At 45.3% G+C, this 24,755-nt stretch overlaps 1 protein-coding gene across 3 annotated transcripts in view; it reads right to left on the reverse strand.

Annotated features, from left to right (window-relative positions):
• Nucleotides 1–23,768, reverse strand: part of LOC129172081 (1-phosphatidylinositol 4,5-bisphosphate phosphodiesterase beta-1) — a 124,658-nt gene extending 100,890 nt beyond the window's left edge. For 2 of the 3 annotated variants that reach the window (XM_054761451.1, XM_054761452.1), the window contains exons 1-2: nt 23,466–23,768; nt 17,418–17,495 (exon numbers count right to left, since the gene is read on the reverse strand). In XM_054761451.1, coding sequence (XP_054617426.1) covers nt 17,418–17,495; nt 23,466–23,564 — 177 coding nt within the window. In that variant the 5' untranslated portion in view covers nt 23,565–23,768. The remainder of the gene's footprint in view (nt 1–17,417; nt 17,496–23,465) is intronic. The other variant, XM_054761453.1, reaches the window with a different exon arrangement.
• Between the last annotated feature and the right edge of the window lie 987 nt (nt 23,769–24,755).

A 24,755-nucleotide genomic window follows, 5' to 3' on the forward strand; every position in this document is an offset into this window, starting at 1 on the left:
TGCAGATAAAATAAATGTAGGACTAATATTTATGCTGTAAATCACAATGTGGGGGGAACTCCGGCGCTTGGCGGAGGTCTGCGCTCTCTGAGTGCTTTTCTAGTTTAACATTGAAACTTAAATGCGTGCATTTTTAAGCAAGACCAACAATTCCGGAATATAGTAAGTCTCTGAATTGATTCTTTTTTAATAACATGGTTACACTGAAGCTAACCAATAATACATCAAATACTTCTTACCATTACTGTGACTTCTGCTGCTGCACGGTTTTGACCCGCACTCCGTATAGTTCTTTCTTTTTAACCATCTTCTTTGTCAAAAGGGTTTGCTCTGCTGAACTGGCTAGCTGACTATTTGATTAAAGGAGGGAAGTTTACTTCTTGACCTCTCAATGACCCGGGCAGGCTACCGCATTATTCAAGAATAATCAAGTTTTGGTGTGTTACCCTGAAAATATGAGAAGGACAGCTGGCAGGGGCTCTGGACACGCGCACTGCGCTAGAAAATGGATTCAAATGTATAAGAAAGTTTAATACTGTGATTTCTGTCATGTTTGACTTTAAAATGTCAGCAAAAACTAAATAAAATACATCAGTTTGATGGTGTTTGCTGTCATCATAGGAAAGAAACATACAGTATGGCTCTGGAGGCAGAGGTTCCCCACCCCTGCTGAACGGTCTGTGGCAATGTTGTACTGCAGCCAATGGTCCAATTGGGTATGCATGAGCATTTGCATTTTCAGCTTAGGAGGCTGGGGGGGAGGGATGCAATATACAAAGTTGTTGTTCAGGTGCTGCACTTGACTTGGGGGTTCCTTTGCCATCGTTCATCACATCTTCAGTCACCGTGAAAAAAGAGAAATGTTGCGCTGGTGTGAGCTGCACACTTCATCTCCAGGTCTTTTTATCTCGCCTCATAAACCTCATTTCTCCTCTTCAGCCCACCACTTGAAACTCATGAAATATTCAATCTCAGCACGTAACGTCCAAATAATTCAATCTTCAGCCGGCCGTCCAGTGGAGTAGACCGGAGGTGGAGGCGATGTAGCCAGACCACTCTCCTCCCACGTGTGTGTGCTCGCTGCTGGCTCTCATGCGTCTCTCGTGGACCACTCAGGCTGAGGAGCTCCGTGACTTTGGATGGAAAAGCCGAGTGGACGTGACTCCCAATGGAAGCACCTCGTAGCGCCACCTGTTACCTTAGATAGCCTGCATGGATCAAATGGTGTTCCAAGACAAAGGTTCAAGTAAACACCATCCTTGCTGCGAGGGGGCAAAAAGGCAGGAAATGTTTTCCATTTTAAAAGGCCGTGGTGTTACAGATGTTAGCGGGAACAGAGAAGGCGACGTCGCCTGCGGCCTGACGCGGGTTAAGCAGGCTCATTAATTTCTCTAGTTTCTCTCCCGCTGGTGCTGCTGGCTTCCTGGACGTGCTGTGGTTCCTAATGGGCTTGGACTCGCTGTGGTTTTCTCTTCGAGAGACGGAGGGGCGGGGATACGAGACAAAACGAGAGCTTAGGACGTGACTTCATCAGCAATAGAAGCTACACCGTTCCAGCTTGTAATATTGAATGCTTAGTCCACGTCGGACATCACAACATCAAATACCTTTCAACGCCGACCACCCGTGGCTCGTACTGCTGCAGCCCGCAGCCTGCAGCCATCCCTGCATGCCGTGCAGCGTCTTGGCCACTTTTCTCAGACAGGCATTAACATTTTCTCACGTTTCTCTCTTGTTCAGACACTCAAAGTTCAAACCTTCGTTTGAATTTTAATGATCAACCTACGAGGCAGATAAATTATTAATAGCGACTCACGTGTATTTCAAAGTTCCTCTGACTGCGCTTCTTCGTCCTGGCGCCGCTCCGCTGTAGCGTTTTTGCATCCCTGTTCAAACTTAACGCTGGAGTTGTTCTCCTTAAGGTAACAAACCAAAGATTCATTTATTCCGCAATGGCGCCCTACAGCCGCGTAACTTCTACCTTCCTTCAGCATGTCCACAAGTCCAAGTTTTTGTGCGATGGTTAGCATCTTCTCTGCTTGTGGGTGCAGAAAGGTGCACTGTATTTGGGCACACACTCCGAGCAGCCGGTGTGACGCCACAGAGGTCTCTGGCAAACCTTTTGCAGTTTTCAAACGCCACCACGCTGGCGTTTTAGCTGACTGATAAGGTTTTTTGTGTGCTTGATGTTTTTCCCCCCTCATCGTGAAGCATTTGGTACAACTAGCGTGCAAAATGTCTTCCTCGGAAGGTGAATGTTTGTTTACAAGTGAGGTCAGGGGAAGTTATGACAGGCCGTTAAAAGGAGGGCTTGATTTGCTCACCTGCTAAGTACGAGTAATCTTGCCTCATTTAAGCATTTTTTAAAAACGATTGGAGTTATTTTTAATTTTATCTTGTTTATCGATATGACTACAATATGACCGGTATGAATTATGAATTATCGCGTACCCCTACTTATTACTGATACTCGCCCGCATTATTTTGAACATTTTTCTGTACGCTACGTTGGCTGCTATCATTTGGTTCTCCTGACGACGTTAGTCCTTCCTCGCTGGCTGCTGACCACAGGTGACCAATTCTGAACAAGGATAAGAAAGATGAATGCGCAGTTAAGAAAGGTTCAGCCCGGAGAGAAATGGCCCGTATCGCATCACGAGGCCTCGTTAGCCAATCAGGGTCACACAGATGGAGACACAACACGGAGGGGATGACAGGTCGGGCAGGGGGAGTGACGAAACGTGGAGGGAAGAAAAGCTGTGAAAGGCAAAAAGAAAAGTGTAGGAGGTGTGTGTGAGCGGCTGATAGTGGCTATCAGCAGCTGCCACGCTCCACCAAACATCCAAGGTGCAGATAAAGGCTGCAGGAGGCTGGCTTGTATACAGTACATCGGACTCACTAAAAAACACAGCATGTAGCACAGCAGTCGACCAACAACTCCACATGCATAAAAGCTGCACGCGTGGTGTCTCTATTGTCAGCGTGCAGTATCTGCAGTCTTCAGGCCGTGTAAACACTCAGCGACCGAGAGCGGCCGGGCTCCATGGTCCACCCCCCTCCCAATCACATCACACGCGCGCACACACACACACACACACACACACGCACACACACACACACACACAGTCTCCCACGCTGACGGATGGAGTGCATGCAGGGACTGTGGAAGGGAGGCGTGCACTCCTCCTTTGACAGATAGCAGAGCTGAGCGGGATGACAGGGCGAGCAAAGCTGCAAGTTTCATCCGTCCATCACGCCGCCTCGCTCCACATGGCGCTCTCTCTCTCGGAGGAGCTTCTCTTTGACGGCCGTCTCACCTGTCCTCTCTGCGGACATCTGCCTGCTTCACTCCTCCTCATCCTCGCCCCTCCTGTCTGTGGATGGCAGCGCACGTCTTGTCACGTCGCGCATGCCAAACACAACATGTGCACACGCTAAACAACAAGCGAAAAACCCACCCCCCACCGTCCTTCCATCCACCGCCTCTGTAGCGCTGGAGTCTGCGCTTCCATCTGTGGAGCCTCCTCCTGGCTTCTTCTCCTTTGTCGCTATAGGAACATCTCAGATCGCTCCTTCAAGTCCTTGCAAATGCTGTTTTTTCCATAAGTACACTTGTAGAAAAAGTACTTCATTGGAACATCAGGTGGACAAAGCCTCTTGGTTAGGGTGGTCCTTCTGAAGGTTCTGTTCTCGTAGCCTTGGCTTGTACATTCTTGTAAATGTTTGATCCTGGTTTCTTTATCATGTACCTGAAGGGACAGAAATGGCAGATGGCAGGCTCCTTGGCAACATACCTGCACAGAACACCGAGTGACTACTCCAGTACGCCCGCACTCTCTGAAAAACCACCATTGTTGAATCTTTAGGGGGTACAAAGTCTTGGAACCTTTAGAGGTATTACTTTTTTGTACTTTTGACCATTCAAATTCTGGGAACATATCCTGTCCTATGTTGTATCCATAGCCTGTTTCTTCCTGGAGAAGATACTGTGGGGTGCAGTGGCTTGTCACAACAGTGGTACAGACTAGGAACTTGTACTTTTTGGTTGTAATTCTACCTTGAAGGACAGAAACACGCCTTCCCTGCCTCTTTAGCAGTCCCGTGTCTTGCCGTTGGCATGGTAGCCCCAAAAGCTCTACTTTTACACCCTTGACACTTGATGTTTCCAGCTTGAGACCATACCTGTACCTTTTGGACCGGGAAAAGGAAAAGGCACAAACAGACTTTGCAGACATTACTTAGCCTCACCAGGTATGGTACTTAAAAAAAGAGACTGAATCTCATGATACGGCTACCTTTTTAGGGGTACAGTCTTTTGTCCTTGGCATGGTACCCCCAAACGCTCTACTTTTATGCCCTTGACGATATCTTTGTTGTTCAAACCGATACCGATAACTTTGTGCTTCTCATATGTTATCCGATATGATACTGATAACCAAAACCTTTTTTACATCTACTTGTTTCATTTAGATTTACGTGTAGTTTGTGCACACCTGGAGTTACGAAGGACTGGAACGAATGAGGATTTGGTTGATTAGTCCTAATGAAATATCATGACATCACTACTATCAGGAGAACCAGAGTATAGAGGGGGAGGAGCCACCTGCTGTGGCCCAGCAAGGTGCACTGTATTCGTGCAGGCGCCCCCAGCAGCCGGTGTGCCGCCACAGAGGTCTCCGGCAAACCTTTTCCCCTTTTCAAACGCCGCGGTGATGGCGTTTCAGGTCTCTGATAAGGTTTTTTGTGTGCTCGATGTTTTTTTTTGGAGCATTTGGTACAACTAGGAGGTCAGGGGAAGTTACAATGTCTGTTAACATTACAGGCAGGACAAAAAAAGGAGCGCTTGATTTGCTCACCCACACAGAAAGGGTAGTCTTTCCTCATTGGAGCATTTATTAAAATTATTGGTTGTTTTTAATGTTATCGGCCCATAATTATTGGTCTAATAACTATCGTGCACCCCTACTTTACAGCTTGAGAACATACCTGCACCCTTTGGACCAGGAAAAGGCACATAGGCACCATTACTTAGCCCCCCAGGGAAGGTTGGTGTACCCTGAATGGTACATCTTGTCATTGGCATGGCGTGTTTCCACTTTATGTTCCCTTGGCCTTTGCAGTTTGGGAACATACAAGCACCTGTTTGGGAACACAGTCCATTCCACATCCTCACAGGGTAATCTCATACACCCTTTGAATGCTTGTGTTCAATCCTCAGGTAGGAGCGTATCCTTGGCTGTCTTCTCTCTGAACAATGAAGTCATTTTTCCCAAGGTTTTCACAGGAAGGACAAAAACTCAGGCAACTGCTTGAAGGTACCTCGCTACCCTCGACACGTCTTTCAGATGAGCTGAACATCACGGGTGCTCTCAGCTGAAAAGTCCTTTGAGGATTGGCACCGGCGCTCATCGTTTTCTACATCACCTCGCTCAAGCGCCTCCTCCAACGCCATTCCGCAAGCTTTGTGATGTAGGGACAAAGCAGGAGGTGACGACAAATTCATTTATCATTTTCAATTCTCCATTTTGTGTGCATTTCCCCCCGTGACAGTTCCTCCCCGGGAGCATTCCCTAAACTCTGCCTGGTTATCCTTTCACCTGACGTCCTTTCTGACGTTGACACGACCGAGGAATTCAAACAGTAATCACTTGTTTCTCTGCAGGGAACAAAGAGGAGGCACAGTTTGGGCTTTTCTCTTCCAGCATGCCAACTTTGGGATGAAGGTTCGAGCTCAGATCAATGACCTCCCACGGACACACTCTAAAATCTTGTAGCAAGTTTTCCTAGAAAGGTGGCAGCTGTGACAGCTGGAAAAGATAAACAAACATTCTCCTGGTCATGGCGGCAGCAGAACGAGCAGAGCCACCCAGACGGACCTTTCCTTAAGGCAACCTTGAAGTGAAACCAGTCCAAACCCACTATATCTCCTTGTCCTCTGTTGGGTTCTGGGTCCACCTTTACAGGGTCCTACCAGTCAGATCTGATCAGAACACCTCAAATTGGAGGAAGCCAACTGCTATCCATTCAGGTGTACCCCCATTGACCAGTCAGGGTGCCAGTCAGGCTGGTTGCTGGTTGCTGGTCTTTGCCTCTAATGGGCTGGGGTGTTCTTGTCACTGACGCTTCAAATACGGCCGAGCCTCTTGTTTCACCTACGTGCCGCTTGAATCTGATACCTCCTTATCATCGGCCCGGCCACAAACTGAATTGCGTTAAGCGAAAGGCAAGCGCGACTGACCCACATTTGTGACACACTTAAATCGATGCAGTGGAAATGGAACGGCAATGGAAGACGACAGACGAGTGCTTGGCACTCCAAGTTCGCCTTTCATCAGTGAAATGTCTAAAACTGACTTAGCATTTCAGCATTTTTGTTTTCGTTGAAAGTGGTGCCCCCAGAGGTGTTTGAACGAGCGAACACGAGCTATGCAGCCCGCAAATGATTAACAAGGTTGAAGGAATGGAAAAAACTTTAACTCACTCTTGTCTCCCGAGGTTTTAGCCCCACTTCCTAACCCACCGACCACTCAGCATCGTCCCGTGGTGGAGTTAAAGACCTTTTCTTTTCCAGTCGCCCGCTTGATGAGCGTTGGCTCCTTCGTTTATGTGCAGGAAGCAGAAAGCCTCCTTAATTGCCTGATGAGCAAATGGGCCTTGAGTGGGAGCCACCGCCACCGCCGCCACCACCGCCCTGCTTTCTTCTGAAAGAATTAAATAGTATTTATTGAGGACTGCGATGAATACTGGGGAGGGGGCTCTTGTTGGCAGGATAAATTAGCACGCCGCTTCGGAGCGAAGGAATCACCTTTGCTGTCAACTCGTCCACTGTCAAAACTTCAAAGCTGGCTTTTATTTGAAAGGACTACCCCCCCAAGGGAAGTCAGCAGCGGCGGGTTTGTGTACTTTGTTGCGCCGCATGACTCGGGTTGTCATGGCAACACCAACGACGGTTTGAAATGTCAGTTTAGGAGAGGAGCGACGCGCTGTGCAAATGGCGCCTAATGCCATTGATTGGCAGCGATTAAAACTAATAAAGCCAATCGATGTAATGATTCCCTTCAGGCCCATCCAGGCAGGCAGTCACGCTCAAAGGAACGCTTATCCCAGATCTATAAGTGACTGCCTCTGATTACTGAGCTCGCTGTCAGCCCATCAGGTCATGTGATGCGCCCACCAAGGCAATCACTGGTGGGGGGTGTTAAATAGGAGGGGTTGTAAAAAATGCTGTCTCTAACAGTGGTCACCAACCTTCTTGGACCAACGGACCGGCTCTCTGGTCCCACAGACCTCCAGCGGACCGGGGTGGCGGGGTGTCGATAGAACATTACAGTGGATAAATGCTACTTACTTAAGGAACAACATCGATTTAAAAGCACAAAATGACTACAGAGTCACTACACATCAGTACGAGGAGGATTATCATGTGACGACAGGTTAGCATGTGCTAGCATGAATGAACAGACAAATCAGCGCTCAGTCAGGTCGTTAAGTCTTGTATGCATTCCGTACCTTGATGCGTTCCCACATAGGATCAACATTTAGGAGCCAATCTGTGCAGGAGAAAGTTAGACGGTGCGTTCAAGGACGGTCCAACAAAGTGGGACAGCTGGCTGCTCGCAACAAACAACATAAACATGCAACTGTGGGGTTTCCAACTGTATATTATTATTGAATAAAATAATGGCCAATATTTCCAAAGATTGAAACCCATTTACATGAAATGTTATGTAGTTATGTAAAAATGTACTTTGTTTTTGTTTTTTATCATTGCACCTGAATGTTTCCCGTGGCCTGGTAGCAGGCTGCGGCCCGGTGGTTGGGGACCCCCCTCTATAAGACAATGCTGGACACAGAAAAAAACCCAAGAAGCGTCAAGACGAGACGACTGACTCAGCGCTGAAGCCACGCGTGATGGCCTGCCTGTCAGCCATGCAAATGTCTGACCGCCAGGGACAGCAGGCAGCGTTTAAATCCACCCACGCTGCTCGGGAGGGCAATGAGGTGCAATCAAACTCCCCAACACGTGGGGACGAAGGGGGAAGATTTACTTTTACCTCCAGCCACTTACTGTATTGCCTGCGTGTGATAGAATGACCGTGTGAGGACACGGAATGACTCTTCATCATATAGTGAGTGCTCGCTTAATGAAAGTGAGGAGGAATCATTCGGTAAATCCATAAAACGCCAGCGGTCACTCAGTGTAAAGTTTCTTCCTCATCCGGAACTTCCTCTCCACTCCCGACGCAAACGTGAGCCAACAAATCTTAATGACAGGGTCGCACCCCAGCGGTTTGTGTGTGTGTGTAGCTTTAATGCTAATGAGCTGGGTTTTTCTCCAACAGGGTATTGTGTGGCTCCAAGAAGCGCTATTGTGTACTTTATCCACTTTATCCACTTCTTACATATGCAGTCGTCCCTCGTTTATGGCGGTTAAGTGGTTCCAGACGCAAACGTGATAAATGAATTTCTGCGATCCAGGATTCAATGGTAATAAAGGCAATATTTTTGTAGTTAGAGCCGAGAAAACCTGTTTATGACTTTCTAAAAACAGTTTTTAACATGATTAGAGCCCTTCAGACATGAAATAACACCCCTATAGTCACCTTTACACTTCTATTATTCGTTGTTTACGTCACATTGCAGCTCTTAGGCTGCAGGCACTCGAGATGGCAGCAAGCTAGCAAGCTGCGAGCCAACCAGTTCGATTTGAACATTTTGATGCCTACATTTGTTTTGTTTGTTTGTTTATTGATGCCTAAATTTAACTGAAAGCCTCTTGGGAGAATACGTAGCCATCAGAGCCATCAGATCCAAAATCTAAATCAAACACTTCAGACAGGAAGACGTACACAAGCACAAACTACATAAAAAGTGTGTATAAAAAGTGTGTATCAAAGGGAGCGAATTAAGACGCAAAACGCAGACTGAAGACTGAAGACCATTTCTGGCAATCACGTCCCGCTGAGAGGACCTAAAAGGTGGTTTTCACGACAGGAACCCGTGGGCTGCAGTACAGCTTCTTCCAACCGCAGGAAGGTTGAACACGGCCAACACCGTGGGGGGAGAAATAAGTGCCACTTCCTGGGTGGCTACTGGCCCTGAAACACTCTTGGCCGGCGCTCAAACGCTGATTGCTCTGCACCACTACAGTCGTTGATGTATTTTGCAGCACAACGGCACGGACGCTACACCGGCTTCTTTCCTTCTTAGCTCGCACATCGCAGGCAGTGATCGGAACACCAAAAGTCAAACACGTAACCTTCCTCGAGGCTGTTGGACGTTTGATGTGGACACATTTGCAAACAAGTTTTCCCCAAACATAGAAAGATTTTTTTTTCTACAGTAGTACTTTTGCTCCCATAAACTTCCAAACAGCGCACAGGTGATTTTTAAGTAAGGCTTTAGCACTGCTAGGTGTTGCTTAAGTGCAAAAAGATGTGGATGGCCGCTGTTGTATGAGTCCAGTTCCAATTTCACGCCTTCACTCTTATCACTGTTTTAGAATATATTCATTCATTCATTAATCATGCTGCTTTGTGGTTGAATATGGCTTATTAGTCGTAAAAAATGAAAGTGGCTAAATGAAGTAAAATACAAACATAAGGTATTCAAAAGATGCATTCAAAGACGCCGTGATGATATGTAGTACTGTAGACTGGTCGCTAGGTGTCAGTAATGTTACTGTAATGTTGGCTGAGACACACAAGCACCAGACTTGATCGCCAGAACAACAGGCTTTTATTGCAGATTTGAATGATCTCACAATAATCCCCCCCAAAATTCTGGAATAAAAACACGGGCTACTTAACCCACACTGAGCTAAAACGCAACTCTGAATTCCTGACATCACTTCTTGTCTGCCCACCACTCAGCCCCCCTGGGGAACACATTTACAGCGACACACACAAGTCTTATTTACTCCCATGATGTCTACTATATCGGGTAATAGGAGTGTAAATGTGACTCTAGGGGTGTTATTTCATGTCTAGAGGGCTCTAATCATGTTGCAATACATGAGGGATGACCTGACCGCTGCTGTATGCTATTGTTGCTGTCGACACGAGCCTGTGATGACTATAGCATCCAACCCTTGCATTGATGACATTCTAAAAGGAGAAATACGCGCAGGAAAAGCAAATAAAATGCAAAAAAAATGAAGACAAACTGGGATACAGCAAGGTAGAGCAACATCTTGCACCATTTTACTTGGGATTTGTTTCCTTTGGTCCACTGTAAATATTTCAATAATAATAATAATAATCATCATCATCATTTCTGACCCTGCTCAAAAAACAACAAAAAAGTAGAATTTCATGTGACGTGATTGGAAGCGTGAATCAACAAGGCGGCGATTGTCTTTATTTTAATAAGCGGAACAGAAATGGGCCAGCATCAAACGATATAAATACCTGGACCCAAGAGACAATGAGACGCTTAATCATCCTCTTTACTCCTCTGGCGGATTGCAGCCAAGCAATCAGACGCAGCACTTTATCCCAGCGCACATGAACACTCTGCTGCTTTCCCACATAATCCCTGACTTAAGATCATAGTCACATGATAACAACGTGTGTCAAGTACGCCATCGTACGCGCCTTAGCTTAAGGCTGCCTTCCTTATGCCGACGGACAGTTCAGCTACTGCGCTTACTGCTAAACGCACTTCTGTCCATCATCGTCACACCAACGCACGTTTCTCTTTTCTGTGCCTTCTAAACATAAAAAACAACTAAAAAGAGGTGGCTAAGAATGCACGTAATGCAACGTACCTATTTTGCCTCCAAAAAGCATCAACAAGGCTTCATTTCCATCATGTGAGCTGCATATGAAGCACATTGTTATTATTATTGTTATTAACATAGTTATTATTATTGTTATTAACATAGTTATTATGATTGTTATTAACATAGTTATTATTATTGTTATTAACATAGTTATTATTATTGTTATTAACATAGTTATTATTATTGTTATTAACATTGTTATTATGATTGTTATTAACATAGTTATTATTATTGTTATTAACATAGTTATTATTATTGTTATTAACATAGTTATTATGATTGTTATTAACATTGTTATTATTATTGTTATTAACATAGTTATTATGATTGTTATTAACATTGTTATTATTATTGTTATTAACATAGTTATTATGATTGTTATTAACATAGTTATTATGATTGTTATTAACATTGTTATTATTATTGTTATTAACATAGTTATTATGATTGTTATTAACATTGTTATTATTATTGTTATTAACATTGTTATTGTTATTGTTATTAACATAGTTATTATTATTGTTATTAACATTGTTATTATTATTGTTATTAACATAGTTATTATGATTATTAACATTGTTATTATTATTGTTATTAACATTGTTATTGTTATTGTTATTAACATAGTTATTATTATTGTTATTAACATTGTTATTATTATTGTTATTAACATTGTTATTGTTATTGTTATTAACATAGTTATTATGATTGTTATTAACATTGTTATTATTATTGTTATTAACATTGTTACACCCAAGAACTACCTTACTGGCGTAGTGACACCTCGCCACACCACACTGGCTAGCTACTAGCTTCACCACACACTAACTCACAATGCCCAAGGCCAAAGGTCACATAACTCCCCCCTTTTTCAAAGGTGTCTCAGGCAATGCCTGTTGTGAAAAGTTACCAGTTTTTGATCAGAAATGTAGGACTTTATTCTTGTAATATTACGAGTTCTTTCTCGTACATTTGCGACTTTATTCTCGAAGTCTGAGATTATTTTAATATTCTGTTGTGACAGGCATGCCTGAGACAGCTATGAAAAGCGGGGACTCATGTGACCTTTGGCCTTGGGCAAAGGTACCCTTTTTTCACATAAATGTACAACTTCTCGTAAATGTACGACTCTATTCTTGTAAATTTACAACTTTATTGTTGTAAATTCAAAACTTTTTTTCTTGTAAATGTGCAACTTTATTCTCGTAATTTTACGACTTTTTGCACGTAAATTTACAAAATTTTTCCTCACAAATGTGCAACTTTTGGTCTAGGAGATGTACAACTTTTTTTCTGATAAATGTATGATTTTTTTTTTTGTAAATGAGTGACTTCGTTTATTTACAACTTTATTCTGGAAATCTCCGATTTTTTTTCCCAATGTGGCCCGAGTACTCCATGGTAGTTTTTATATCTTTATAACACACAGAAAAGAGAAAGACTTGCGTGTTCATGTCTCACATTTCCAAAAAACAGCACTTCTCCTTTAAGGCTGCCTTGGTCATCGAGACGGAGGCTTGAACGACTGAGCTTCCTGCTCGGTAACGCAGGTGGCACAAGCACGAGTCTTTACAAGCGACTCTTTGTGGATTTGTGTCTAGTCGATAGTGAGAGGAAATGACCTGGCCGTGTCTGTCCGCCTCCTCTTCGACGTTACGATGAAGTATGAGCATGCTGGCCTGCTCGAGCATGCACGCGTTTACCGGTAGAGCGGTGGAAAAGGGAAGTCCTTTAATCGAAATTCAGAAAGTGAAAAGGGGACTAACTGAGGCGCAAACAAAGCCCTCTGAAGTCAGCCAGGAGCCGCTAATCCCTCATTTTGGCAAAGAAGCTTATTTTGTTCTGCCTCGGACTCGCTCCACTCCTACTTAACGATGCATCAGGTCAACGTTTTATAATCTCTCCAGGTTTTTGTAAGTGAGTCAAGCGGTTGCACAAGGTGGTTAATGACAGCCGGGAAAACAGCAGCTCCATTGTCACAACGCCCGTCCTTCCCCAATAAGAAGACGTGCAGCAGTGGGCCCGGCTGTCATAACAGTGAGGTGGTCCAGCCAATAAATAACGTATATAAAAAGCCACAGCGCCCAGACATATAAGGTCAATATCAATAAGTGCCTGGCCACACACGTTACTGTCACAGCCAACTATTTGCTGATACATAAACCTGAAATTAATGTCTGCACATGAATTTGTGAGTGTGTGAACATTCCTCACCGGAGGAATGTTAGCTAGTAGGAAAGGTTCACCTCAGCTAACCATCATCAAGCACACTAACACTTTTTTTATTTTATTTCGCCCATTAAACCCCAATCCTGATGTGACACATGACCACACGTCTTTCTCTTTGCTGTGCCTTCTAAAGATATAGAAACAGGCCAAAAGAGGCGTAACAGTGTTAAGAACAATGTGCTTCACATGCAGCTCACATGAGGGAAATGGAGCCTTGTTTTTCACAAGTCCCATTTCGTGCATGCTTATTGTAGCTAGTGTTGCGGCTGTAACCCATGGCAAGCCAAAACCTAAAACTCAACACTGAATTCCTGATGTCACTTCCTGTCCGCACCACCGCAACACATTTGCAGCAACACCCGGTCTTACTTATGTCTTACTAGTCTTATTTTATTTTGTCTATATTGGATAATAGGAGTGTAAAGGTGACTGTACGGGTGTCACTTCATGTCTACAGCCCTCTAATAATGTTAAAAAGTGTATTTAGAAGGTTGTCTTTCTCTTATATGTGCTATTTTCTCTTACTATGTCTACTATATTGGGTAATAGGAGTGTAACGGTGACTATAGGGGTGTTATTTCATGTTTAGAGGGCTCTAATCATGTTAAAAAGCATATTGAGAAAGTAGTAAACATGTTTACTACCAAAACATTCCATTTATAAATAAGGAATCCTTTCACTTATCAGGGTGGATCTGGAACCGAGGAACGGCCATAAAGAAGGGATTACTGTACTCTTACTGTACTTTTGTGTAAATACCTTCCCACTGAGTACGCTATGAATCTTTGTTTTATTTTTTATTTGCTCCCATTCACTTGTTGGCACAAAAGAAGTGCATACCAAAGTGAAGGCAAGTGTGTTGCCTGGTGAAAATGCGGCTTAAGCAGAAATTACGACTTCTTCTTCCCCTTCAAACTCTCCCTCGCTCTGGAGCGCAAAGGATGAAAAAGGGCCGCCGATGGATTGCCAGGCTATAACTCGCCAGAGGTCACAATTCACTTTCCTTTAGATTGGCTGTGGATTTATACGGCAGCGCTCTCTCATATAGTGCTGACGGAGGAAGAGGAGGGCATGCAGCTCAGGTAATCAGGGAGAATTGCTGCGCTCGGGGGAATGGCATCGGGAGAGGGAAGGTGCAAAGTCTGTGCGTCACTGCTAAAACAGACTCTTCCACCTGTGGACGTCACGTCAGTGCTTGTTTGGTCACCTTTCATCCGCCAGCTCATTGGACAACAAGTCCAGCCCAATATCGTCAGAACAGCCACACGGTGGGGAAAAGTGCGGGGGCCAAAAAGAAGAGAGTGTGACATTTGCAAGGTGGCGTAAGTGCGGTCGCATGGCAACTAAAGCAAAGGACTCTTGGTTTGACTGAGTCACTCACGTCTCCTCCCCCCTTCAGCCGCTATTATTTTTAAACTCCTAAACAGGCACCTGTTCTTCCTCGGACATCAGCGGAATGCTTTCGTGCGTGTGCGGGTGTGATGCATGTGCTGTTACAAAGCATGGAGTCACTTCATTAGGTACACCTTATGAGCTTAAGGGTTCCATCTTCACAAAGTTAATGCTCCACTTTCACAGAAAATCTGTTCCAGGGTCAAACTATCACCGCCGTAAATCGGCTTGGAACATGTGGCTTGTACACATGAGGCAATCGGCTTGGGGCGTATGCGTCAGGCTATACAGGCTAACAGTGAATTTGAGTCCAATTTGAGCCAATCTTTGGTTAATAAATGTGATTTGTAAAATAATTTCATACATACAGTATGTGTGCCACATTTAGCTTATTGATTTTTGAGGGATGTCCGATAATATCGGTCCACTGAAACTATCTACAGCACACGTGTCAAACTGGTGCCTTGGAGGGCTGAGACGCTGCAGGTTTTCTCTCCAAGCAGTTTCTTCAGCAGGTGATTAACTGATGAGCTCCTTCCCTCAAACTGAAGGTGTTGATCATTAAGATCACCTGCTTTAGTGACTGGCTGGAAAGAAAACCTGCAGTGTCTCGGCCCTCCAGGGCACCAGTTTGACACTCCTGATCTAGAAGGTACCGAAAAAGCCAATATCAGACATCCCAAATTTTTATTTTTTTTAAACTGGTGTTCCTGAGTACCACCTATGGAGCAGACATACCAACCAGTGGCATTCGTACCAGTTTGTCAATCAGTGCTTTGGATCATCTTAGCCAACCAGAAGCCTGAAGAAAGTCATGTCTGGAAAAGGCATGATAAAAAGATGGAGTCACACACCTTGCTAAAGTTTTGTGAAAGTTTTGGGCTTGTTAAGTTTAGAAGAGGTTGCAATGTGTGTAAACACAGGATGATAAGAGTGTAAAGGAGACTAAAGGGTTGTTATTTCATGTCTACGGGGCTCTAATGATGTTAAAAAGTGTATTTAGAAAGTCATAAAGAGGTTTTCTATACTCTAACTATGAAAATATTCCATTTATTAACATTGACCGCTATATCGCTGACAACACGATGGGGTCTGGAACCACTGAATCGCGATAAACGAGGGCCGAGTGTATGCAGAACAGCAATAAGACATCTTGGCTTTATCTTAACTTTGATTACAAGTGACAACGCTTCACACCCCTCGTTGAGATTGTGCTCCTTCTTTTCCGTTTCTCCAAAAAGCCAAAGACAAAGCAAAAAAGCACCTCGCAGAGGTGAGCTGAAGTTTGCCACTAAGAGCGACTTTGGAAGCCTATATTCCTGGGAACGCTGCCTGAATGTGAAATGGTTGCAGTGTGCACGCAGGTAAATGTGGGTCTCCACCAGAGTTTGTGCTTGGCAAGGGGCAGCCAACACCGCAGCCGGCAAGAGCAGGACGTGAAGGAAGCAGTCGCCATCAATGTGCTGCTGAAAGTGAGTGTAGTTTACTGGAGAGCTGGCTTCTTTGCTCGGGAAGAATCCCAGGAATGCTCTTACTCTGCAGGCCATCACAGCGGTCCCCTGACGGGCACATAACAACTGGACGCAGCATCGGGCCTCGCTTAAAGTGGACTGCTTGCGACGTCCTTATAAACACGCTTTACGTTCGGTGTGCCACACGTGGATCCACAGCAGAGTGGGCCGGCTGCCATGCCCTAATGGAGCCTTGCTGCTGCTGTAAAGAGGTTAGACGGACCAGCCCACACACTCTCACGCACACACTCATCATTCCAAATCCTCACCTGCTGGCAGGAAATAATGAGCAGTGGATGTCAAAGGTGGTTTCTTTGTGTAGAGTCGCATTCGCTGCTCATTATCTCCGCTCACCCAAACACATTCCATTTGCTATTCGAGGGTTTTTGGTCGTACATTTGAAACACAGACTCTGTTCTCCACAAGAAACACATGCCAAGCAACAGGTGGCGCTCTCACCCCTGAGAATGAAGCCACTACACGATATCAGAAGTGTGTTTTTTCCATTCCAAAGTCATGGCTAGCGATTTAGAGAGTCATGACACACCGTGCGTTCACGTGGACGAGGTGATAGCACAGTACGTGAAAACAGCAGGGACGTAGATCTCAGCGGATATCCGGTCACATGGGTTTATCCTTCACCGGCTGAGAAACTAGCCTTGCTGTGTGCAGACTATGAAGTGAGCACGTACACAGCAAGAAGATGTCAGTGTTAACAGTTGGATAAAGTGTTGTCAGTGAATGTGTTCTATACGTGCATCTCCCAGCCTCAGGTGCTCACAGATACCACTAAGTGTGGTGTATACATGATGTGACATTCAAAGGCAATGACAGAAGCCATCCTCGGCTAGTTGATGCTAGTTTGTGCGTGGTGTTTAAGTCGTGTCAGCACTCCCTGCACTCCGTCTTTGCGTAGCTGCAATGAGAGGGCGTCATCTGGGCCAACATAAAATCAATGTGAGGCTATTTAACAGTCCACGACTGACTGCTGCGGAGCGCTCGGTATAAACTGAAGGCAGACGTGTGGACGTATTAGGTGTCAACAAAAGAGAGCTTTGCCTGAAAGGAAGAACAATGCCCGATGGGATCATCTCACAGGTGCCAGCTGAAGTGAATGGAGTCAAATATTTGATTTGAGCTTCATGTGAAACATTAAGAGGTGGGCCTACAAACAAATGGCGTCCTATGACTGTGCCAGAGAAAGCTCATCGGTCTTCTCAAGCACACAAGGAAGTCTCACAGTAGGCAAAGACAACTTGCTGGATATGTCCCTGAGCGATGCCGTGGCTCCGTTAACGTTACCGTTATGTTTTAACAGGCGACCTTTCGTAGACCGCTTTAAAAGGAGGGAATGGGACGGTATTTGATGTGCTGTTTTTCTTTCATTGGCCCCGTGTGCACGCCACTAACCCCTCCTCGGAGCTCGCAGCATCATAAACCCCCAAAGGTTGGCTAAGCCGTCCAATAAGCCTGTCAGTGTGAGCCCAGCATCTTGATCTCACCTTGTTCTGGTCCGTCCAATACAGGAAGTACCCTTTGGGGTCAACGGTTAGCGTGACGGGGCTCACGGTGGTGGAATCCTGGAGGACAACATAGAAGGAAGATGTTAGGGTTGTGTGGATGGTGACACTGGACACTGTTAAAGACTCAGGATATGCGTGCTTGTCCAAAACAGCAATGCAACCCCACGCTTTGGAAGACACCCTAGCATACATGTATTACATCCTGCACATCCTCAACATTTTACAAGCATTAGACAAATGGGCAATCGGTTGCCATGTCCGGCACATGCACCTGCAAGGATGTTTCCTTGATGGCGGCCATGTTCTTCAATCTAGCTTACATTTTACACACACGCGCTTGTCAGTCCTCTACAGGCGTGTACCAAGAGTCATGGTGATTGGCCTAAACACGGTAAAGCTACCTGATTTTATAGCTTTAGAACACCCGGGAAGAGAAGGACGTGTGCTCATGTCTAGCGTTGGGATGTCCAGTATTGATGGGAAATGGGACTAAAATTCAGACTCTCCCGGAATCTTTCATTTTTTTTATTTCAATGCCTACGTTTGGTGATAAACGAGCCCGCTTACGGACGGCATAACACCAATGAAGAAGAAGCCGGTGAACACCAACAAAGAAGAATCAGAGTGCCCTGTTTTAGATGCGCTACGCCAGACTTCTTCCAAGCAGTCAAGCACGTACAACAACAAATTACGTGGATCTTACGCCAACATTGAACCCGCAAACAAATGATACTTTATACTTTATACTGCGATCAGATATCCAGCCAACATAAGGCTGCGTACTTTTTCATAAGACAACCACCTGACGTTAACACTAGCATTAGCCAGGAAGTTGACCAGACTCCGTGGTGAAGTTAGTTTCACGTTGGATGTTGGATATTGGATATCCGTCTCCGTTGCTGTTAATTTCATGTTGGCAGTTGAATATTCAGCTCCGTAGTGACAGCGGTAGTTCCCCCTCACTGTTCCCACACTGCTCTGTAATGGTACGGGGAGCTCGCACGGGAAGTGTCACTCTATTGACTGGTTGTTTATACTACAGACCGTCAATAAATAACGTTTGCGTTGAAGAGCATTTGTCAACTTTCTGCACGCAGGTTAGCAGGAGCTGGTAGACGTGGTTAAGTTACACTTGGACTATACTGCATCGTAAGACCCTCTCCAACAGATGAAAAACAGGATATGTGCCATTGTTTTTTCATGAGGTTTTCAACAATGAAAATCATTTGTGAATGTGCACTCCTGTGTAAAGGGACTTCCAAACATTTATGTTCATGTTGAATGCTTTGATTTTATATGCTGGTTCAAATGAGCCCTGTGAGAAAGTCCTAGTAAAGTCATTCATTAAAAGTTCATATCATTTCAAAAAAGACATTCAGACATTTCATCCAAGAACTTTGGTCAGCCCCCTCATTAAACCATGAAAACCTTTATGACCCTACCCCTGAAAAGAATTGGAATTGAGAATCAGTAGGAAATCCAAAAGAGGAATTGGAACCGGAATCGCTCAAATTCAAATGATGCCCAACCCTATTCACGTCTCTTGCAAGGATTGTGGATGATGGGCAAAATCCCCAAAATTCCTTTAAGAGCATTCACATGCAACCAAACAGCAGCTCATGTGTTCCAAACAGCCATCACACGTGCAAAAGACGCCCTTTAAAAGCCCCAGTCTGGCTTCTCTGGGCCTGAAGGAGGCACTCCTAACAAGACAAGAACCAGAGAGAAAGCAGACAAAGACAGTATCACGTTGCCCCTTAAGGATGGCTTCCTGGGGCCGTTTAAGTGAGCCGGGGGCCTCGGTTGACCATTTATCGCGGCCAACATTCAAACGGCAGCGAGTGAAAAGATGGGTGGTGCTAAGGAGGATTGAAGACGAGGTCAATCTGCAGCAAGCGGTGTGAGTAAATAAGAAATGAAGCTGGCATCACCTGGCGTTGCTTGATGTTCTTCCAGCCTCTGGGCGCAGGTGGCTCCGAGCCTCTTGCACTAATCTGACCCTGAGGCACGTGCGTTCGGGTGAGATATTATTGGAAGCATCTATAAAAAGAGATGTAACTCTACAGTTCACCTGAGCGGCTGAGAAGTTCACAGAGGGCAACGCCGCCTTTGTCTGGAAAAGACCCCTAATGAGGTCTCCATCGCCGCATTGGCAGATAAAGCCTAATGGCCTGCATCTGCTTGCTGCTCGCTTGTCATATTCGGGAGAGACCCCATCTGGCGCAGGGCCGCTATCAAAGGATTGACATTAAAAGGGGGGCGTAGACAAGGAGGGGGCGAGCAAAACCATTAGTTGTGCAGCCGAAACCTCCATAAGACAATAACGCTTTAATGGGAGCCGGGAGGCATGCGCCATGGTGACATTCGCTATGGCAACACGTCCGTCCTGAGACATCTATCAAGGGTGGGGGGGCTTACTCGAGAGGAATGGTAATGGCTGCGTTCACATGACTGCACAATCTTTGCACGCAGGATTGAAAGACAAGAGATGCCACAATGCGACGGAATGCATGCCGCATGTGCGCACTCATGCACACTTCACACTTGACACAATCCACACTCTCTCACCGTTATGATCCCAAACCCACTTCCTTCTCAAGTCTTGGACATCTGAGAGCGATTGTATCCGCTTGAGGTGATTGTTGTTGCTTTTTGTCCGTGAGCATCTGACAGCACACAACACCGCCAAGAAAGCACACAACTTAAGGAAGCAGGGGGAAATTCAAGGCACCGACAAAATGGAGGTAAATGGAGGACCGGGGGCTTTCAGAGTGAACGCGTGATCAGAAATAGACATGGAGAAGAGCCGCATGTTGGCCTAGTGGTTAGCATGTTAGCCTCACAGTCAGGGGTTTGTTGGGTTCGTATCTCCGTTGGACATCTGTGTGTGGAGTTCGCATGGTCTCCCTGCACATGCGTGGCACGCCTGCTCCTCTTACTTCCCACAAACATGCATGTTAGGCATGAATGTTACATTATCAAATGCGGAAGCCAATGGTGTAAAAGCGTCATTCAAGCAGTATTTCCAAATGTGTAAAGGAGCACAGCATGCCCCCAACCACCCGGCCATGGGAAACATTCAGACACAATGATTAAAAATAACAAATTTGACCTAAATGGATATCCATTTTGGAAATATGGCCCATTATTTGATAAATAATAATAATATTCAGTTAGAAATCCCAGAGTTTTTGCACGTTTAGGTTGTTTGTTACAAACAGCAATTTGTCCCACTCTGTTGGACAGTCCTTGAACGCACCGTGTAACGTTGTCCCACGCTGCATAGATAGACTACTATACTGTATTTTCCCCTGCATGCACTTCGAAATGCTGCTACTCAGCTGTTGGTGTGAAGTCATGTGTGTTACAGTGGCCGTGCTGTTGTTTTCATTTATTTATTTAATTAATTCAACAGCGCTGTTCACGCCGGTGGAGCAGTTTGCTCCTTTGCTCTATTCCAACATTGGTTCTTGTGCCGCTTGTGCTGTATTGTAGAATATTGTACAATATCATAAATGAACATGTGGTCAAAGAGAGGTATGTTTTCCATAAATTAGAAGAATTGGGGATCATAATATGGAGAGTACAGTAGCTCTGCCGTATGGTGTACTGTATGTATACTGGTGGACCAGCCAGGACACCCCTTGTGTGGTTTTAGTGCTTTATTAACCACACACTACGATGAGCAATGCTGATTTTGTGACATGGACACATTTTTTAAAGGATTAGTGGGCACATTCATGGTCTTGGCTTGTTTATCATAAATGCTAAATGCTAAATGCCACATAAATGCATGTGTTTTTATGAACAAAGTGACTCATAGGGCAAGTACACCCCCAGCTGTAGGGGGGGCCTGGGAGCAAATAAAAGGCTGGCTTTTGACATGGATCTATCATCTTGTAACTTGATGATGTTAACAAGAAACCTGAGGCCAAGTAATAAGTATGCGGTGGACATATTGCAATTTTCTGGCGTTACCGTTTCCCGTTAAGAGATGCTGGAGAGGCGCATGTCATCCAAAACCACAAAAGCACCAAATTGATTTATCTGCGTCCCATCCCTCTTGAGCTTTCACATTCTCTCTCCGTCTGTGCTGCTGTCTGCCTGTCACAGCGCACTTCTCTGGCTTCTTTCCGTCAAGCGATACGTGCGGGGAGGGAAAGAGGAAGGAAGAAGTGCATGGGAAATTAAACAAAGGAGAGAGTCTGTGTGTGTCTTTTCCCAGGGTGTTGTGTTTTTACAGGGAAAAACAGCCTGGTGGGCATTTGGTTCTGGAGATACTGGCCCGTGCACAAACCTCACAGCATGCATGAGAGTCAGCACCAAAACGATAGCCACTGAATAAATATGAGTACATCAATACTAGTACATAAACATACTGTAGTACGGTATACGCTCCGCAGTAAGAAAAAACAGGCAGCTGTAATTACCTTTACTACACACCCCTTTCATTTCCAACTACACCAGTAAAGTTCACTTCTGTTTACATGAGCACAAATAGAAAAATACCAGCGTGGTCTTACAGCCGTGCAGCAAGTGCAAACCTGTACTGTATGTCTGAATCAACGTACCGCTCATACTTTCCTGATGGCTTATTACTTTGGAGCACTAAATCTGCTCTTATTGTGGCAATAATGAATACAACAAAGCACATTCTGGCATAGTCTTAGGGCTGTGTCACAAGTGCAAAGCTGAATAGATGTACTGTTTGTCTAAATCAACATAATCACATACTTTCCTGATAGCTTATTACTTTGCAGAGATAGCGCTAATAATTCGTAAAACATACCACAAACAAAACACACACCGGCGTGGTCTTACGGCCGTGCAGCAAGACGTACTGTATGTCTCAATCAATGTAACACTTAAAAACGTTTCTCAAAATATACCTTTACCATTCCGGCATGGTCTTATGGCCGTGTCGCAAGTGCAAAGCTGAATAGATGTACTGTACGTCTGAATCAAAGTAACACTCATACTTTCCTGGTTGCTTACTACTTTGGAGAGCTAAATCTTGTCTTATTATGGTAATCAAACACACACCGGCATGGTCTTACGGCCGTGCAGCAAGTGCAAACCTCTTCATCATTGTAACGCTTATAAAGTGTCGTGTCTCACCTTGCAATCATAAGCGGGGAAAAGGACACCCAAAAAGAAAGCGACAGGTCTGTATCCCATTAGCATCATAAGACGGACGAAACAATTGCCGATTGACGGCCATCTGCGTGTCTCGGGCCACACTCACGCAAGCATTTCTCCAAAATAAGACCGCTAAGACCGCTGAACCGCAAGGGGCACAAAACATCGCTCACTCGTTAGGTAGAAAAATCCTCCATCTGTGCGTGAGTCACCTGACAGCGGCGATTAGGATCACTTCAGCAGCGCTGCTCATTTTGTAAAGATGATCTATTGTTACGAGGATTACATAAGGCCAATACATTTGCAGATGCGTGAATGCCTTTTGCGTTATCACGGCGAAAGGCACGCACAGGTGGGTGCCCACCTGTTTATCTTCAGGCATCACTTAGTCACAGGAATATACGTCCATACTGGAGATGGAGAAAATGCAGGATACTATGGTAACACCACAGAAGAGTGGAATAAGCTGCTGCTGCTGCTGCTGCTGCTGCTGCTGCACATTTACTGCTGGTTTACTAGGATGATGTAAAGGGCTGTGTCTATTTGCTGGACTGCTTTTGACTGGCCACTCAACAGCAGCGTGCAATCAATTATAATCAAGGTCATTTGTCTATGAGCACAGGCAATGATAACAGAGTAGTGGAGGAGGGAGGGGGTGGCTACGATGTGATGGATGATTAGTCAACTCAAGTGATGTCACTACAGTATACAACCACACTCATTGCTTTCATTTGACTGACTTTTCCTGTGCTGTTCTTGACAAATGAGCTGCATCTTGTCAGGCACGTGAACAGTAAAGTAACAGTTGCACACAAGAAGAATTATGTCGTACTGCAAGGTCTGCAACATGCATGCAATGCGAAATAGATGCAAAGAAAATGGACTCACATCGTCCCATTTCATGAATTTGTTGCCCCGTCTGAGGCTCTCAGGCACGGACACCGGCTTGAGCTGCAGCGCGTGGACTCCAGGCTGAGCCCCTGCCATTGACTCATCTACTCCTCAGCACGCAAAACTACACCAAAAAACTCGCTTCTGTCTTTCTCCTCCTCGATGCTTTATCTTCTTACAAAAACAACCAATGGGGGGTTAGTTGGGCAGCAGACGGGAAGCCCACGGCCGCTGCCAGTGCGCCGAGCAGCCCGCATTGACGGCGGCGCGTCCCGGTACGTACAGCCGTGCGTGCGTGTGTGTGTGGGGGGGGGGTGGGTGGATGCAAGAGAGCTGGCTCACTGACTGACTGAATTACGGACTGGGAGAATGAAAAGAGCCGAGAAGACGAGGAGAGAGAGAGAGAGAGACAGAGAGAGAGAGAGAGAGAGAGAGAGTGAGCGAGAGAGAGAGAGAGAGAGAGACAGAGAGAGAGAGAGAGAGAGAGAGAGTGAGAGAGAGAGAGAGCGAGCGAGAGAGAGAGAGAGAGAGAGAGAGAGAGAGAGCTATGATGTGTGCAGGATTTAAAGGCCTCGAGCGCCCCCATGCGTCGGTGGCAATAAGGAGCCACCAGCGTAGATCTTGTATAGCAGTAAACATTCACTGTCTGCTGAAACTGAGTCAACACAGCCTCTGTTGTCTAAGCGGGGAGCAAGATCATTGTGTCGTGCACGAGTGCTGCCGGCAGTGCGGGGAAAGATGAATCCCAAGATGTACTCATGTGACTTTGTGAAGCACAAACACGCCTCCACAATGACAAGTACCTTGTTGACCAAGCTGAAGGTGAAGCTGAAGGTGAAGGTGAAGGTAAAGGTGAGTGACCATCCTGCTTTCTCTTCTTCTCTCCTTTTTAATTGGGAATTGCAACCACTCCAGTTAGTCCCTCTCCTTTTGCGACAACTGAGGCTGCACGCTCACCATTTGGGCCGTGTTAAGTGCTACGACCAGGTGCCGGCGACAGGTGGGCGATACTGCAAATGTTGGTATCAATCTGATACCAAGTAAATACAGGGCCAGAATTGCAGATACCATTACTGGTACTGATTGATTTGTTAAAACGCTGTAGAAATTGCAGGCAAACCAAACAAAAATAACTTATTTGTGAACAATTTCATGATATACAGCAGGGGTTTCCAAAAGTGTGGCCTGGGGGCCATTTGCAGCCCGGGGCACATTGTAAAAATACAATAAATGAAGGGGGAAAAAAACACAACAAAAATAGAAAACAGTAATTTTATGAAAATAATG

This window comes from Dunckerocampus dactyliophorus, chromosome 19 (genome assembly GCF_027744805.1).
Source record: "Dunckerocampus dactyliophorus isolate RoL2022-P2 chromosome 19, RoL_Ddac_1.1, whole genome shotgun sequence".
Classification (NCBI taxonomy): Eukaryota; Metazoa; Chordata; class Actinopteri; order Syngnathiformes; family Syngnathidae; genus Dunckerocampus; species Dunckerocampus dactyliophorus.